This window comes from Choloepus didactylus, chromosome 13, assembly GCF_015220235.1.
Source record: "Choloepus didactylus isolate mChoDid1 chromosome 13, mChoDid1.pri, whole genome shotgun sequence".
In the NCBI taxonomy this organism is placed as follows: Eukaryota; Metazoa; Chordata; class Mammalia; order Pilosa; family Megalonychidae; genus Choloepus; species Choloepus didactylus.
The window spans coordinates 94,413,592-94,431,652 of NC_051319.1; the positions used below are offsets into that span (position 1 = coordinate 94,413,592).

An 18,061-nucleotide genomic window follows, 5' to 3' on the forward strand; every position below is an offset into this window, starting at 1 on the left:
CATGAAAGTCATACTGTGGCCTAAATAAAGCTTTATGTAAGGCCACTGGAATTTAAATTTCCTAGGATTTTCATGTGTCATAAAACGTTATTCTTCTTTTGATTTTTTTCAACCGTTTCAAAATGAAATGACCATTCTTAGCTCCTGAACTGTACAAATACAGGCATCAGTCGTCACCACCCCAGTACTAGAGGATCCTCCAGCTTGTGTTAATCAGACTGTCAAGAGTGAAATCCAGAATTAAGTGGTGACAGAAAGGCTTTGATGAGGAATGGGAAGTCACACCCTCACTCTAGAGTTAGTTTAACTTCTTGACCCTAACATAAACATACTGAAGCAGGGTGACCTTAGAAATAGCTATGTAGGAGTCTAGCGAAAGTCGACTGGCTTACAGAGTAAGGCATGGGCTTCCCACCAGAGGAAGCTCAGAGACATAAACAGTCCCAGAGAACCAAAGCACCACCTCCCGCGAGCAGTACTGCACAGCACTTCAAACACCTCAGCTCAGCCCCCACAACGATCCATTAGGCAGGTCTTCCCATTCTCCTCGTGAAGCCATGAGGAAACTGAGGCACAGAGCAGGGAAGTAATCTGCCCAATGTTACACCACCAGCAAGTGAGAGAGCCCAGACCTGAACCCAGGCTGTCTGGACAAAAGCCCAAGCCAGTTACAGCTACTCTCTATGCAGATGTGAAGCAGCCTGAAGTGTGCACCTATTTGCCTCAGGGATGGACCCCAAGACTGCTTTCAGCAGTGGTTCTCAGGGATGATCCCCACACCATCCCAGGAGACAGTTAGCAATGTCTACAGACAATTGTGATTTTCACAACTGGAGGAGGTGGTTACTACCAGCATTTAGTGGGTAGAGGCCAGGAATGCTGCTAATCATCTTACAATGCACAGGACAGCCCTCTACAACAAAGAATTATTTGGACTAAAATGTCAGTGGTGCCGAGATTGAGAAACCCTGCCTCACAGCAATAGTCTGCAAACCTTTTTCCTTGGACACCTGCCAAAATAATTTGAAAAATGCTTACCTTCCCACATACAGCTTAAAAAGTTGACATCTTAAATTTTTCATCATAAGTTTAAATATTTGCAAAGGATTTAATTTACATAACATTATAAATATTAAAATGTTAAAAGTGTTACACCATCCTATAAATACAAAGGAATCTAAATAGCATAGAGAATTTGGTACCAACCATCATCCTCTCATCCATTTAAAAACATACGAATGAACTCTTGTTTAGGAGTCTGGAATTTTATGTCCTTCCTCTTTCTCCTGAAACTTGTATTTCTACTCTACTTTCCCCACAGAGTTTTTTCCTAATGTAATATGTGTGTGGGTGTGGGTGTTTGCTTTAAATTCCTTCATAGATCACTCTTTCATACTTATCTGTAACCAAATATGTACATTAATTAAAATTATATAATTAAAATATTTTTTTATGTGACCATAAGCCACCAAGTGTTAAAGTTTTTCTTTTGGATAAACCTATTATTTTTATCAGTACTCAAGTACCTGTTTTTATAAATAATTATTAAATACTCTAAGAAAATTTTTGGAAAATTCACCTCTTAATGAGATAGGATGGGTTATTTTTTTCAGTTGGTTAGTGAATGAATATTTCTTATTGCTAGACTGAGATAGGATTCAGCATCTAATTTATGCCCATTTTTCATTTTTGTAATGTAAGCACTTAGAAACCTTGGGAATGGAAGGCGTTTTGTTATAGCAGTGTCACTCAATTCCTTGAATTCTTCCAAGTTAAATCTTAGAAATCACACTGTGACCATTATTCTGAATGAACTATCACTGACAATTGAATTAGATTTTTTTTCCTTCCATTTCATTGAAAACAAACATTAGAATCAATCACTTTTTCAATTTCTGGGAAGCATGCCATAAAGATTTGGCCAAGACTTCTCATATGGCTATTAATTATACCTATAGCACTTTCTATAGAGGCACTTTGGTTAACCCAATATACTCTGAATGGGTTGGGAAATTGAAATATTATTAATCTTAATATATCTTTCCAATGTTATATTCCTGGTAAATGTTTTTATCTTATAACAAATTTTAACTGTTCTCATGAAAACCTTGGAGCTGCAGATTTCACTAATTTATTTTATGGAAATGTTTGCCAAAGGACAGATAAAAAAGCCAGTCTTTGGCTGTCGATTAAAGCAGCTAAATTACACGTAATTTCTGACAGAAAGAGTCTGGCTTATTTTTCAATTAAAATAAGCATGTTAGAATGAATCCAATGACACCCACCGTATTTTTTATTTCTAATTCTAAGACAGGTAGACATAGATAAATGGATGGATAGGTAAGTAGGAGGGGGGAGGGAGAGAGAGAAGGAGAGAGATAGAAAATAGACAGGAGGATAGAAAGATGATAAGAGATGATCATTAGGTAGACAGGTAAGTAGATAGATACAGGTAGGAAGGAAGGGAGGAAGGGAGGGAGGGAGGAGGGTGGGAGGAGAAAGAGAGAAAGAGAGAAAAGTACCTTCAGTACTTATTACTGATTACAGAGGTAAGACTGTTAAATGAAAACTGCCTTCATTCCTGTTCTACAACCCAGGACGAAATCCTCCATTTCCAACGCCTTTCTATGCTTTAAACAAAAAATAAGACACAAAAGGCCTGCAGCCCTTCCTTGGGGTTGTTCTGTGTTGAGTAAACCATGCTTTGAAGAAACTGGTATTTCAAATCGTCCCTCTTTTTGATGACTCAGAGGTTTCTTCAAGAAGGGGCAGAGTTTGCCTTTATTTTGTGAAGTGGAAGAAGAGTGAGGGAACAGACAATGCCTCACCTATACCGGGCTTCCCCAGGAAGATGAGTATTAAGAAAGAGAATTAGGGATGTTGAAGATGTGACCATTGATTCCCTCAAGGCTGAACATGCTGATCTAACTCTTGGAAGGCTTAGGGTTCCCTGGGGGTTATGTGTGCCTCAGCCTGAAGATCCTCTTGCCTAATGACGTTGACTTTTACAAGCACTGAGGTTCTGCCCCATTTTTTTTTTTTTAATTAAATGTTACATCTTGGAAATCCTCCCACGTCCTTTCTTTATAAAGGCTGTATGACTTTCCATTGTATGAAGAAACCATAATTTATTGACCTGATCCCTTAGTGGTGGGAATTTAAGTTGGTTTCAATCTTCTTTTGCAACTGGAAATAATAATGCAATGAATAACGTTGTACATACTCCTTGGAGCACATGTGCGAGAACATCTAGAGGGTAAATCCTAGATGTGGGGTCGCTGGGTCAACAGGTATGAGCACTGACCACGTTAATAGGTATTGCCAAACTGCCCTCCATAAAGGCTGTTATGTTTACATTCTCACAACGAAGGGTGAGATTGCCTGTTTCCCCTCGGCATGTCCAACAAAGTTTGTTATAAAATGTTTTAATCTTTACCAATATGAGGGGTGAAAATTTATATCTCACTCTAGTTTTATTTTGCATTTCTCTTAACATGAGTAAGATCATTGTCTTTTCATATGTTTTTATCCCATTGGTAATCCCTTTTCTGGGAAATCTGTTCATTCCCTTTGCCCATTTTTCTATCAGATTGATCTTCTTGAATTGTATTAACGCTTTATTTGCTAAGGAAATAAGCTCTTTTTCTGTTAGAAGTGTTGCAATATTCTCTCCCCAGCTTATCACTTACATTTTGCCTTTGGCTATGTGTTATTGTGTAGAAATTCCTAGTTTTTATGTAGTCAAAGTTATCAATCTATTTTTATGACTTCTGAATTTTATGTCTTGCATAGAAAAGCTGACACTGAGTTTATTCTTTTGCTTCTCCCATGGTTTTTTCCCCTTCTTTCTCTTTCCCTTTTTACTTGTTTTCTCACTGTCTTTTAAAATTCTTGATTCATCTGGAATTTATTTTGGCATAAGGAGTGAGGTAGGGATCGAACTTTATGGCCATCCCATTGTCCCAACACCATTTATGAATAATCCACTGTTCTCTCCTGGTATAAAACCTGCTTTAGCACATGTACAGTCCTTCTGTCTGTCCCACTGACCTGACTGCCACCTCATGCCCAAGACTGAGCTGCCTTTAGCTGGTCCCCTATATCATTTGTGTATTTCAGAATTGGGGGACTATTCTTGCATACTTATTTCTCGAAGGAATTTTGGGATCAGCTTCCTAATTCCTCCAAAACTAAAGGAGGTATTTTTCTTGGAATCACCTTAAATGAATAAAGAATTAAGAACAGGAGGCGGGGCAAGATGGCAGACTGGTGAGCTGTATGTTTTAGTTACTCCTCCAGGAAAGTAGGTAGAAAGCCAGGAACTGCGTGGACTGGACACCACAGAGCAATCTGACTTTGGGCATACTTCATACAACACTCATGAAAACGTGGAACTGCTGAGATCAGCGAAATCTGTAAGTTTTTGCGGCCAGGGGACCCGCGCCCCTCCCTGCCAGGCTCAGTCCCGGGGGAGGAGGGGCTGTCAGCTCCGGGAAGGAGAAGGGAGAACTGCAGTGGCAGCCCTTATTGGAAACTCATTCTACTGATTCAAACTCCAACCATAGATAGACTGAGACCAGACACCAGAGAATCTGAGAGTAGCCAGCCCAGCAGAGAGGAGACAGGCATAGAAAAAAAAAACAACACGAAAAACTCCAAAATAAAAGCGGAGGATTTTTGGAGTTCTGGTGAACATAGAAAGGGGAAGGGCCCTGAGGCGCATATGCAAATCCTGAAGAAAAGCTGATCTCTCTGCCCTGTGGACCTTTCCTTAATGGCCCTGGTTGCTTTGTCTCTTAGCATTTCAATAACCCATTAGATCTCTGAGGAGGGCCTGTTTTTTTTTGTTTGTTTGTTTGTTTGTTTGTTTGTTTTTTAATCCTTTCTTCTTTTTCTAAAACAATTACTCTAAGAAGCCCAATACAGAAAGCTTCAAAGACTTGCTATTTGGGCAGGTCAAGTCAAGAGCAGAACTAGGAGAGCTCTGAGACAAAACGCAATAATCCAGTGGCTGAGAAAATTCACTACACACCACAACTTCCCAAGAAAAGGGGGGTGTCCGCTCACAGCCATCATCCTGGTGGACAGGAAACACTCCTGCCCATCGCCAGCCCCATAGCCCAGAGCTGCCCCAGACAACCCAGTGTGACGGAAGTGCTTCAAATAACAGGCACACACCACAAAACTGGGCGTGGACATTAGCCTTCCCTGCAACCTCAGCTGATTGTCCCAGAGTTGGGAAGGTAGAGCAGTGTAAATTAACAAAGCCCCATTCAGTCATCATTTCAGCAGACTGGGAGCCTCCCTACACAGCCCAGCAGCCCAGAACTGCCCTGGGGGGACGGCACTCACCTGTGACATAGCACAGTCATCCCTCAACAGAGGACCCGGGGTGCACGGCCTGGAAGAGGGGCCCACTTGCAAGTCTCAGGAGCCATACGCCAATACCAAGGACTTGTGGGTCAGTGGCAGAGACAAACTGTGGCAGGACTGAACTGAAGGATTAGACTATTGCAGCAGCTTTAAAACTCTAGGATCACCAGGGAGATTTGATTGTTAGAGCCACCCCCCCCCCTGACTGCCCAGAAACACGCCCCATATACAGGGCAGGCAATGCCAACTACACACGCAAGCTTGGTACACCAATTGGACCCCACAAGACTCACTCCCCCACTCACCAAAAAGGCTAAGCAGGGGAGAACTGGCTTGTGGAGAACAGGTGGCTCGTGGACGCCACCTGCTGGTTAGTTAGAGAAAGTGTACTCCACGAAGCTGTAGATCTGATAAATCAGAGATAAGGACTTCAATTGCTCTACAAATCCTAAAAGAACCCTATCAAGTTCAGCAAATGCCACGAGGCCAAAAACAACAGAAAATTATAAAGCATATGAAAAAACCAGACGATATGGATAACCCAAGCCCAAGCACCCAAATCAAAAGACCAGAAGAGACACAGCACCTAGAGCAACTACTCAAAGAACTAAAGATGAACAATGAGACCATAGTACGGGAGATAAAGGAAATCAAGAAGACCCTAGAAGAGCATAAAGAAGACATTGCAAGACTAAATAAAAAAATGGATGATCTTATGGAAATTAAAGAAACTGTTGACCAAATTAAAAAGATTCTGGACACTCATAGTACAAGACTAGAGGAAGTTGAACAACGAATCAGTGACCTGGAAGATGACAGAATGGAAAATGAAAGCATAAAAGAAAGAATGGGGAAAAAAATTGAAAAAATCGAAATGGACCTCAGGGATATGATAGATAATATGAAACGTCCAAATATAAGACTCATTGGTGTCCCAGAAGGGGAAGAAAAGGGTAAAGGTCAAGGAAGAGTATTCAAAGAAATTGTTGGGGAAAACTTCCCAAATCTTCTAAACAACATAAATACACAAATCATAAATGCTCAGCGAACTCCAAATAGAATAAATCCAAATAAACCCACTCCGAGACATATACTGATCACACTATCAAACACAGAAGAGAAGGAGCAAGTTCTGAAAGCAGCAAGAGAAAAGCAATTCACCACATACAAAGGAAACAGCATAAGACTAAGTAGTGACTACTCAGCAGCCACCATGGAGGCAAGAAGGCAGTGGCACGATATATTTAAAATTCTGAGTGAGAAAAATTGCCAGCCAAGAATACTTTATCCAGCAAAGCTCTCCTTCAAATTTGAGGGAGAGCTTAAATTTTTCACAGACAAACAAATGCTGAGAGAATTTGCTAACAAGAAACCTGCCCTACTGGAGATACTCAAGGGAGCCCTACAGACAGAGAAACAAAGAAAGGACAGAGAGACTTGGAGAAAGGTTCAGTACTAAAGAGATTCGGTATGGGTACAATAAAGGATATTAATAGACAGAGGGGAAAAATATGACAAACATAAACCAAAGGATAAGATGGCTGATTCAAGAAATGCCTTCATGGTTATAACGTTGAATGTAAATGGATTAAACTCCCCAATTAAAAGATATAGATTCGCAGAATGGATCAAAAAAAATGAACCATCAATATGTTGCATACAAGAGACTCATCTTAGACACAGGGACACAAGAAACTGAAAGTGAAAGGGTGGAAAAAAATATTTCATGCAAGCTACAGCCAAAAGAAAGCAGGTGTAGCAATATTAATCTCAGATAAAATAGACTTCAAATGCAGGGATGTTTTGAGAGACAAAGAAGGCCACTACGTACTAATAAAAGGGGTAATTCAGCAAGAAGAAATAACAATCGTAAATGTCTATGCACCCAATCAAGGTGCCACAAAATACATGAGAGAAACACTGGCAAAACTAAAGGAAGCAATTGATGTTTCCACAATAATTGTGGGAGACTTCAACACATCACTCTCTCCTATAGATAGATCAACCAGACAGAAGACCAGTAAGGAAATTGAAAACCTAAACAATCTGATAAATGAATTAGATTTAACAGACATATACAGGACATTACATCCCAAATCACCAGGATGCACATACTTTTCTAGTGCTCATCGAACTTTCTCCAGAATAGATCATATGCTGGGACATAAAACAAGCCTCAATAAATTTAAAAAGATTGAAATTATTCAAAGCACATTCTCTGACCACAATGGAATACAATTAGAAGTCAATAACCATCAGAGACTTAGAAAATTCACAAATACCTGGAGGTTAAACAACACACTCCTAAACAATCAGTGGGTTAAAGAAGAAATAGCAAGAGAAATTGCTAAATATATAGAGACGAATGAAAATGAGAACACAACATACCAAAACCTATGGGATGCAGCAAAAGCAGTGCTAAGGGGGAAATTTATAGCACTAAACGCATATATTAAAAAGGAAGAAAGAGCCAAAATCAAAGAACTAATGGATCAACTGAAGAAGCTAGAAAATGAACAGCAAACCAATCCTAAACCAAGTACAAGAAAAGAAATAACAAGGATTAAAGCAGAAATAAATGACATAGAGAACAAAAAAACAATAGAGAGGATAAATATCACCAAAAGTTGGTTCTTTGAGAAGATCAACAAGATTGACAAGCCCCTAGCTAGACTGACAAAATCAAAAAGACAGAAGACCCATATAAACAAAATAATGAATGAAAAAGGTGACATAACTGCAGATCCTGAAGAAATTAAAAAAATTATAAGAGGATACTATGAACAACTGTATGGCAACAAACTGGATAATGTAGAGGGAATGGACAATTTCCTGGAAACATATGAACAACCTAGACTGACCAGAGAAGAAATAGAAGACCTCAACCAACCCATCACAAGCAAAGAGATCCAATCAGTCATCAAAAATCTTCCCACAAATAAATGCCCAGGGCCAGATGGCTTCACAGGGGAATTCTACCAAACTTTCCAGAAAGAACTGACACCAATCTTACTCAAACTCTTTCAAAACATTGAAGAAAATGGAACACTACCTAACTCATTTTATGAAGCTAACATCAATCTAATCCCAAAACCAGGCAAAGATGCTACAAAAAAGGAAAACTACCGGCCAATCTCCCTAATGAATATAGATGCAAAAATCCTCAACAAAATACTTGCAAATCGAATCCAAAGACACATTAAAAAAATCATACACCATGACCAAGTAGGGTTTATTCCAGGCATGCAAGGATGGTTCAACATAAGAAAATCAATCAATGTATTACAACACATTAACAAGTCAAAAGGGAAAAATCAATTGATCATCTCAATAGATGCTGAAAAAGCATTTGACAAAATCCAACATCCCTTTTTGATAAAAACACTTCAAAAGGTAGGAATTGAAGGAAACTTCCTCAACATGATAAAGAGCATATATGAAAAACCCACAGCCAGCATAGTACTCAATGGAGAGAGACTGAAAGCCTTCCCTCTAAGATCAGGAACAAGACAAGGATGCCCGCTATCACCACTGTTATTCAACATTGTGCTGGAAGTGCTAGCCAGGGCAATCCGGCAAGACAAAGAAATAAAAGGCATCCAAATTGGAAAAGATGAAGTAAAATTGTCATTGTTTGCAGATGATATGATCTTATATCTAGAAAACCCTGAGAAATCGACGATACAGCTACTAGAGCTAATAAACAAATTTAGCAAAGTAGCGGGATACAAGGTTAATGCACATAAGTCAGTGATGTTTCTATATGCTAGAAATGAACAAACTGAAGAGACACTCAAGAAAAAGATACCATTTTCAATAGCAACTAAAAAAATCAAGTACCTAGGAATAAACTTAACCAAAGATGTAAAAGACCTATTCAAAGAAAACTACATAACTCTACTAAAAGAAATAGAAGGGGACCTTAAAAGATGGAAAAATATTCCATGTTCATGGATAGGAAGACTAAATGTCATTAAGATGTCAATTCTACCCAAACTCATCTACAGATTCAATGCAATCCCAATCAAAATTCCAACAACCTACTTTGCAGACTTGGAAAAGCTAGTTATCAAATTTATTTGGAAAGGGAAGATGCCTCGAATTGCTAAAGACACTCTAAAAAAGAAAAACGAAGTGGGAGGACTTACACTCCCTGACTTTGAAGCTTATTATAAAGCCACAGTTGCCAAAACAGCATGGTACTGGCACAAAGATAGACATACAGATCAATGGAATCGAATTGAGAATTCGGAGACCGACCCTCAGATCTATGGCTGACTGATCTTTGATAAGGCCCCCAAAGTCACTGAACTGAGTCATAATGGTCTTTTCAACAAATGGGGCTGGGAGAGTTGGATATCCATATCCAAAAGAATGAAAGAGGACCCCTACCTCACCCCCTACACAAAAATTAACTCAAAATGGACCAAAGATCTCAATATAAAAGAAAGTACCATAAAACTCCTAGAAGATAATGTAGGAAAACATCTTCAAGACCTTGTATTAGGCGGCCACTTCCTAGACTTTACACCCAAAGCACAAGCAACAAAAGAGAAAATAGATAAATGGGAACTCCTCAAGCTTAGAAGTTTCTGCACCTCAAAGGAATTTCTCAAAAAGGTAAAGAGGCAGCCAACTCAATGGGAAAAAATTTTTGGAAACCATGTATCTGACAAAAGACTGATATCTTGCATATATAAAGAAATCCTACAACTCAATGACAACAGTACAGTCGGCCCAATTATAAAATGGGCAAAAGATATGAAAAGACAGTTCTCTGAAGAGGAAATACAAATGGCCAAGAAACACATGAAAAAATGTTCAGCTTCACTAACTATTAGAGAGATGCAAGTTAAGACCACAATGAGATACCATCTAACACCGGTTAGAATGGCTGCCATTAAACAAACAGGAAACTACAAATGCTGGAGGGGATGTGGAGAAATTGGAACTCTTATTCACTGTTGGTGGGACTGTATAATGGTTCAGCCACTCTGGAAGTCAGTGTGGCAGTTCCTTAGAAAACTAGATATAGAGTTACCATTCGATCCAGCGATTGCACTTCTCGGTATATACCCGGAAGATCGGAAAGCAGTGACACGAACAGATATCTGCACGCCAATGTTCATAGCAGCATTATTCACAGTTGCCAAGGGATGGAAACACCCCAAATGTCCTTCAACAGATGAGTGGATAAATAAAATGTGGTATATACACACGATGGAATACTACGCAGCAGTAAGAAGGAACGATCTCGTGAAACATATGACAACATGGATGAACCTTGAGGACATAATGCTAAGCGAAATAAGCCAGGCACAAAAAGAGAAATATTATATGCTACCACTAATGTGAACTTTGAAAAATGTAAAACAAATGGCTTATAATGTAGAATGTAGGGGAACTAGCAATAGAGAGCAATTAAGGAAGGGGGAACAATAATCCAAGAAGAACAGATAAGCTATTTAACGTTCTGGGGATGCCCAGGAATGACTATGGTTTGTTAATTTCTGATGGATATAGTAGGAGCAAGTTCACAGAAATGTTGCTATATTAGGTAACTTTCTTGGGGTAAAGTAGGAACATGTTGGAAGTTAAGCAGTTATCTTAGGTTAGTTGTCTTTTTCTTACTCCCTTGTTATGGTCTCTTTGAAATGTTCTTTTATTGTATGTTTGTTTTCTTTTTAACTTTTTTTTCATACAGTTGATTTAAAAAAGAAGGGAAAGTTAAAAAAAAAAAAAAGAAAGAAAAACAAGGAAAAAAAAAAGATGTAGTGCCCCCTTGAGGAGCCTGTGGAGAATGCAGGGGTATTCGCCTATCCCACCTCCATGGTTGCTAACATGACCACAGACATAGGGGACTGGTGGTTTGATGGGTTGGGCCCTCTACCACAGGTTTTACCCTTGGGAAGACGGTTGCTGCAAAGGAGAGGCTAGGCCTCCCTATGGTTGTGCCTAAGAGCCTCCTCCCGAATGCCTCTTTGTTGCTCAGATGTGGCCCTGTCTCTCTAGCTAAGCCAACTTGAAAGGTGAAATCACTGCCCTCCCCCCTACGTGGGATCAGACACCCAGGGGAGTGAATCTCCCTGGCAACATGGAATATGACTCCCGGGGAGGAATGTAGACCTGGCATCGTGGGACGGAGAACATCTTCTTTACCAAAAGGGGGATGTGAAAGGAAATGAAATAAGCTTCAGTGGCAGAGAGAATCCAAAAGGAGCTGAGAGGTCACTCTGGTGGACACTCTTACGCACACTTTAGACAACCCTTTTTAGGTTCTAAAGAATTGGGGTAGCTGGTGGTGGATACCTGAAACTATCAAACTACAACCCAGAACCCATGAATCTCGAAGACAGTTGTATAAAAATGTAGCTTATGAGGGGTGACAAGGGGATTGGGAAAGCCATAAGGACCACACTCCACTTCGTCTAGTTTATGGATGGATGAGTAGAAAAATAGGGGAAGGAAACAAACAGACAAAGGTACCCAGTGTTCTTTTTTACTTCAATTGCTCTTTTTCACTCTAATTATTATTCTTGTTATTCTTGTGTGTGTGCTAATGAAGGTGTCAGGGATTGATTTGGGTGATGAATGTACAACTATGTAATGGTACTGTGAACAATCGAAAGTATGATTTGTTTTGTATGACTGCGTGGTATATGAATATATCTCAATAAAATGAAGATTAAAAAAAAAAAAAAAAAAAGACATAATGCTGAGCAAAATAAGCCAGGCACAAAAAGAGAGATATTGTATGTTACCACTAATGTGAATTCTGTGAAAAATGTACAATGTTTTATACTGTAGAATGTAGGGGACCTAGAGATACCAATTAGTGGAGGGGGAATGATAATCTAATAAGAACAGATAAACTATGGAGGGTAATCTCAAGGTTATGGGAATGCTCAGGAATGATTATGGTTTGTAAACTTTCTTGGATATAGTAAGATCATGTTGGAAGCAATAGAGTTATTTTAGGTTTTTTTTTTCTCTTATTCCATTGTTTTCTTAGGGGTTGTTAATTTTCTTGGGGTATAGTAGGAACATGTTGGAAGCAATGTAGTTATTTTAGATTATTTGTTTTTCTTACTCCTCTGTTTGGACATGGTTTATTAATTTTCTTGGGGTATGGTAGGAACATGTTGGAAGCAAAGTAGTTATTTTAGGTTATTTGTTTTCCTTAATCCATTGCTTTGTTTGAAATGTTGTGGGGTTTTTTTGGTTGTTGTTTGCCTGTTTGTTTTTAATTTTTTGATAAACAAAGTTAAAAAATTGAAAAAAAATCAGTAGAAAAATGGGAGTAAAAACTAAATGACAAATAGGGTGGGATGGGGGGATGGTTTGGGTATTTTCTTTTCACTTTTATTTTTTATTCTTATTCTGATTCTTTCTGATGTAAGGAAAATGTTCAGAAATAGATTGTGGTGATGAACGCATAACTATATGATCATACTGTGAACAGTTGATTGTATACAATGGATGACTGTATGGTTTATGAATATATTTCAATAAAACTGAATTTAAAAAAAAAACAAAAAAAGAATTAAGAACAGACAACTTCCTAATATTAAGTCCTCCTATCCAAGAGCAGGATATTCTTTCCACTATTCAAGTCTTCTGCTGCACCGATTTGAAACGTCCAGGGGGCAGCTCCTGATCTACTGGGAACAGCCTGAAGGTGCCCCCTTGTCTACTAGGAGGAGGTCACACTGCTTCCCAGGATCAGGGAACTTTTTTGGAGGCCTAGTTGGATAACCACGGGGCTGAGGAAGAACGACTTGCCACTTGCCCCCATTCCCTGACCCAGTCGCAGCAGCTCTCCCCTCCGCTGTTGCAGGGACTCGGAACATTTGTGACTTAATCAAGCCTCATCTTCACAGAAGCATCTGGAGGCAGAACAAACTGCCTGGTGCTCCCTTGGGAACTGGGTCAGGCTTTGTCACCTGAAGCTCCCAGACCATCACCATCAATGCCTGAGACACACCACAGGGGAGCCAGGGTGGGTCTCATAGTCAAAAAAAGGCCACAGATTTACACTTTTCACCCCACCATCAATTGAGGCAAGTCATGAAAGCATAATGAAAGAACTGAAGGAAGATACCAGGCAACTTAAATTTGAGTCCCATTCCCAGACTCTATGCCAGTATTGTGCTATAATATTTTTTTTAATATTAGAAAATTTTCATTGCTCCCAAAAGAAAAACCCCATATTGTGCTATAAATTTTGTGTTAATCATATAACTAATTTTTGAATAGCACAGCTATATTACAGGACATTGGTACATGTCCTACAACACTAAAAAACAAAACCCCCTAAACTAAAAATACTAAAAAATAAAACCAGCCTATATATTTTGAGTGACATATAGCTATCACTCAAACCACAACTGGTATGATGCTCTACATTTTATCAAAAAGTTTAGAGTTATATCACTTTGCCACCAAAATTCTGAATTTTATGACAGAATTCCTTCAATTATTGCACTTTTTGCATATAGAGAAATAAAGCAAAAATATATGACCTTGTATTTTTAGTGCTCAAGTGAACATTAAACATATATCATAATTTCTGCAATTCTGTTTTGGCCAAACTTCATTTTTCCATTTATCAGAGGCCCTAAAAATGGTGTCCCAGGACTCTCTTGAGGGTGGCAAGGCTTGCCAGTGCAGAATCTCACCTTATGACCCCAGGCTTAAGGGGATCAGGGTTTAGTCCCTGACTCAACTCACATAACGATTTCCTTCCGCGTCTGTTCCAGCATCATATACTGTGTCCATTCCTGCTCAGACTCATATGTCTTAGACTCATCCACGATCTTTTGGAACATTGTCCTCTTCCTAAAAAATATATCAGTTTGTGAAAAGGAGCAAGTCCTAGGTTATGGCAACCCCTGGGCTTTCTGCATCTGTTGTTTCAGACGGAGGCTTACTAAAACAACAGAATTAACAAAGCACGGTTCAAAGACCTGGGCCTGGGAGTGTATACCTCGGTTCTAACCCAACCTCTGCCACCGATTTATTGCCTGATCTTGATGAATCTCTTCCCCATGTGTATAATGAGGGTGATAATGTCAGACTCACAAGGCTGCAGTGACAATTGATGTGTACACAGCACATGTGATATGCCTGCTGCATAGCAGAAATTCAAGCAATTGGAACTATGGCTACTGTTATTATTATGATCATTGTTATTCTTATCATTTAAATGAGGAGACACCAACTTGAAATACAGGGCAAGGTCTGTGGCAATAATAGCAATGTCCATCATGTGGATCGCGTGCTCATGCTGCCTGCGATTGAGGTTTTGAAAGATATTCAGGCCCTAAAGAGAAAATCGGAGAAGAGATGTGAGAAGTGATGCTGGCAGTAAAGCCACCCAACTACCGATGCTCACCCCAAAAGACAGCACAGGCAGCCCTGGCCATGGAAAAGAGCACACCCAGGCTCCTTGTGGGCAGAGGGCTCCCGTCCAGTCCCCAAGGCCAGTGCAGAGGGCCCTCGTCCTACCTCATCCCTCAGCAGTGTTTTGCCAAACTCCAAGTGGTGTCTTTCCAAGATGGAGGACCCGTGGAGCTTGGCCAATGGGTTCTGGGATCTGAATGAGAAAGAGAAAGAGAATATCAGTGTGCAATGGGCAAGGGGGAGGTTAAAGACATCATCCAAAGGGAGGACTGTGAGAACATGGCAAAGTAGGAAGCAGCAGAAATCAGTCCCTCTACCAGAACAGCTACTGAAGTAACAGAAATTGTCTGAATCAATTATTTTGAAACTCCAGAGTCCAGAACACTTGCAGCATCCAGAGGAGGAGGAGGAGGAGGAAGATGCTGGTAAATTGCAGTGAATACAGGTGAATTTCACCCTTGGGCAGCAGTTACCATTCCCCATCCCCCAGCCTCATGGCAGGCAGTGGAGGGGTCCACAGCTTCTGCTCCTGGCACAGCCGGCTGGTGTCAGGGTGGGATGTAAAGACCTAGTTCTCCAAGATCCAGGGGTGTATGGTCCAATGAATATTTTTGATCAGCTACTTCAGATCATCCAGCTCCAAGGGTGGTCATTGTTCCAGCCCACTGGCAGAGGGTGGTCATGAAGATACAACAAGACCATAGTTCAAAAATTGTGCTTCAGCTGCCCTCCCCACTACATGGGACATGACTCGTGGGAATGAGCCTGGCCCTGGTATCATGGGATGGAGAAAGCCTTCTTTGACCAAAAGGGGAAAAAGAAATGAAACAAAGTCAAGTTTCAGGGGCTGAGAGATTTCAAATGGAGTCGAGAGGTCATTCTGGAGGTTATTCTTATGCATTATGTAGATATCCCTTTTTAGTTTTTAGTGTATTAGAAAAGCTAGAAGGAAACATCTGAAATTGTTGAACTGTAATCCAGCAGCCTTGATTCTTGAAGCAGATTGTACAACTATATAGCTTTTACAGTGTGACTGTGATTTGTGAAAACCATGCGACTGACACTCCCTTTATCCAGTGTATGGACAGATGCGTAAGAAAATAAAGACAAAAAATAAATAAATAATGGGGGTGGGTGGGTAAAGGGTATCGATGTTTTGGTGTTCTTTTTTATTTTTATTTTTATTCTTATCTTTAATTTAATTTTTTTTTTTTTGGAGCAGTGAAAATGTTCAAAAATTGATTGTGGCTATAAGTGTACAACATGATGATATTGTGAACCATTGTATTCTTTGGATGATTATCTGGTATGTGAGTATATCTCAATAAAATTGCATTAAAAAAAAGAATTGTGCTTCAGGGGCTGTGGAGAATGTAAGGTGTGTGAGGACAGGGACTCTGCCTGTTTTGCTCACCACTGTCCCTAGCAAAGGTCTAGCAAAGGGCCTGCCGTGCACTTATTAGGAGTATTATAAATACATGGGGAAAGAATGAAATAGTATCAGTATTAACCTCTTGGCTCAAATTAATTCAGCTGGTGTGACAGGGAAGGAGGAGACAAAAGGAGTTGTATTGGTTTCCTGTTGCTGCTGTAACAAATTACCACAAATGTAGTTACTTCAAACAACCTAAAGTTATTATCTTACAGCTCTAAAATGGGCTGCATTCCTCCTGGAGGGTCTAGGAGAACATCCATGTCTTTGCCTTTCCCTGAATCTAAAGGCCACCTACATTCCTTGGCTCGTGGCCCCTTCCTCCATCTTCAAAGTCAGCAGCAGAGCATATTCTCTCTTTTCTGATCTCCTGCCTCCCTCTTTTAAGTACCCTTGTGACTACATGGGGCCCACCCAGAGAATCCTGGCTAACCACTCTAACTCAAGATCCTTAGCTTAAAAACCTGCAAAGTCCTTTTTGAATATAAGGTAACTTCACTTCAGGCGCCAGGAGTAGGATGTGGGCATCTTTGGAGAGGCCTTTACTCCACCCATCACAGGTGTGGACCTGGATCCCCAGCTTGGGCACTATCCGGAAGTGCAGGAGGAAGTGGGGAGCTGTGGGCAGCAGGCTGTACTGCGGGACTTCCCCTTGGCCACGGAGGCCTGTCGGGGGCATTCAGAGCTGGGTGATGAATCCTGGGGTCGGGAGGGTGGTGGTAAGGACAGACTCACTTCATCTGGTAGAGGTTGTTGGTGCCTCTGTGATCAATGTCATGGCAGAAGGCAGCGGTGATCATGGCCAAGGCCTCCAGGTCCGTGAAGTATCGCTTCAATTTTCCAGTCTAGAAAGGCAATCAGGGGTGCAAGTCACTCATCCCTAAGGGGAGCCCAGAAGCAGGGCTGAGAGGGCTGGTGGGAGGGAGAGCCAGAGCCTGTACACAAGGGACTGAGCTTGGCTGTCCTCCTGGCTCCACAGGATGGGATGGTTTGCCCAGGACTGAAGGGTTTTCCAGACACCTTCAGTGCTAAAATTCAGATAGTCCTGGGCAAATGGGGAGAGTTGGTCACCCTATTCAACCTGGAGTTAGTCCTATCCCCTGTGGTCCTCAGTATCCCAGTCTGTACACTGCGAATGAGGGGTGTTAGGCAAGATGATTTCTGAGAAATTTGCAGTTGTCAGGTTTTAGGATTTGGGGAGTGTTTGAACTTGACCAGACTGTTAAAACAGACCTTCCAAACCTGGTCTACTGGTTTAATCAAGCCCAGAGGAATCTTTTCCTGAGACTCCTTCAGAATCTTAACTCCGTGCTGCTTATGCTTTGTGTGAAGGGGTGGGGAAGAGCTCTGGAGAGGTGATGCTGACTCCAGGACCCTGAGAAATAAACCATGTCTTCATGGCGTCACCTTTTACAGTGGCATGGCTAGAATTCCTGCCTCCAGACCCCAGTACCTCCTCTGGCCTGGCCATTGTAGGGAGAAGGCTTGAGGAGAAGCCTGGGCAAGCACAGGGATCTGCATCATAAGCAAGATGGGGAAACACCTTTAAGCGAAATATAAAGGGCTCCAAACCCTATGTCATCAAATATACCAAGTTATGCCCAGCCAAGCACGCACAGTGTAGCACTGTTGGTAATAGTGAGAGACTGTAAACAACCACCATGTCCAACAACAGGGGACTGGGCAAAGAAATGATGGTGTATTTAAAGAACAAAATACTATGCAACCACAAAAATATATCATGGAAGAATACGACTGGTATATTTTCAAATGAAAAAAAAAGCAAATTACAGAATAATAGCACATGCGCACAAATGTCTCTATGGCCCTAGAAGAAAATGTGAAAGGAGTTAT

General features: G+C 40.6%; 1 protein-coding gene across 4 annotated transcripts in view; it reads right to left on the reverse strand.

Moving 5' to 3' along the window:
• The window catches only part of PDE6A (phosphodiesterase 6A), a 96,340-nt gene that overhangs the window by 15,715 nt on the left and 62,564 nt on the right, over positions 1 to 18,061 (reverse strand). For all 4 annotated transcript variants that reach the window (XM_037801835.1, XM_037801837.1, XM_037801836.1 and 1 more), the window contains 4 exons: positions 16,943 to 17,052; positions 14,881 to 14,968; positions 14,595 to 14,695; positions 14,104 to 14,211 (listed from right to left, as the gene is read on the reverse strand). In XM_037801835.1, the coding sequence (XP_037657763.1) occupies positions 14,104 to 14,211; positions 14,595 to 14,695; positions 14,881 to 14,968; positions 16,943 to 17,052 (407 nt within the window). The remainder of the gene's footprint in view (positions 1 to 14,103; positions 14,212 to 14,594; positions 14,696 to 14,880; positions 14,969 to 16,942; positions 17,053 to 18,061) is intronic.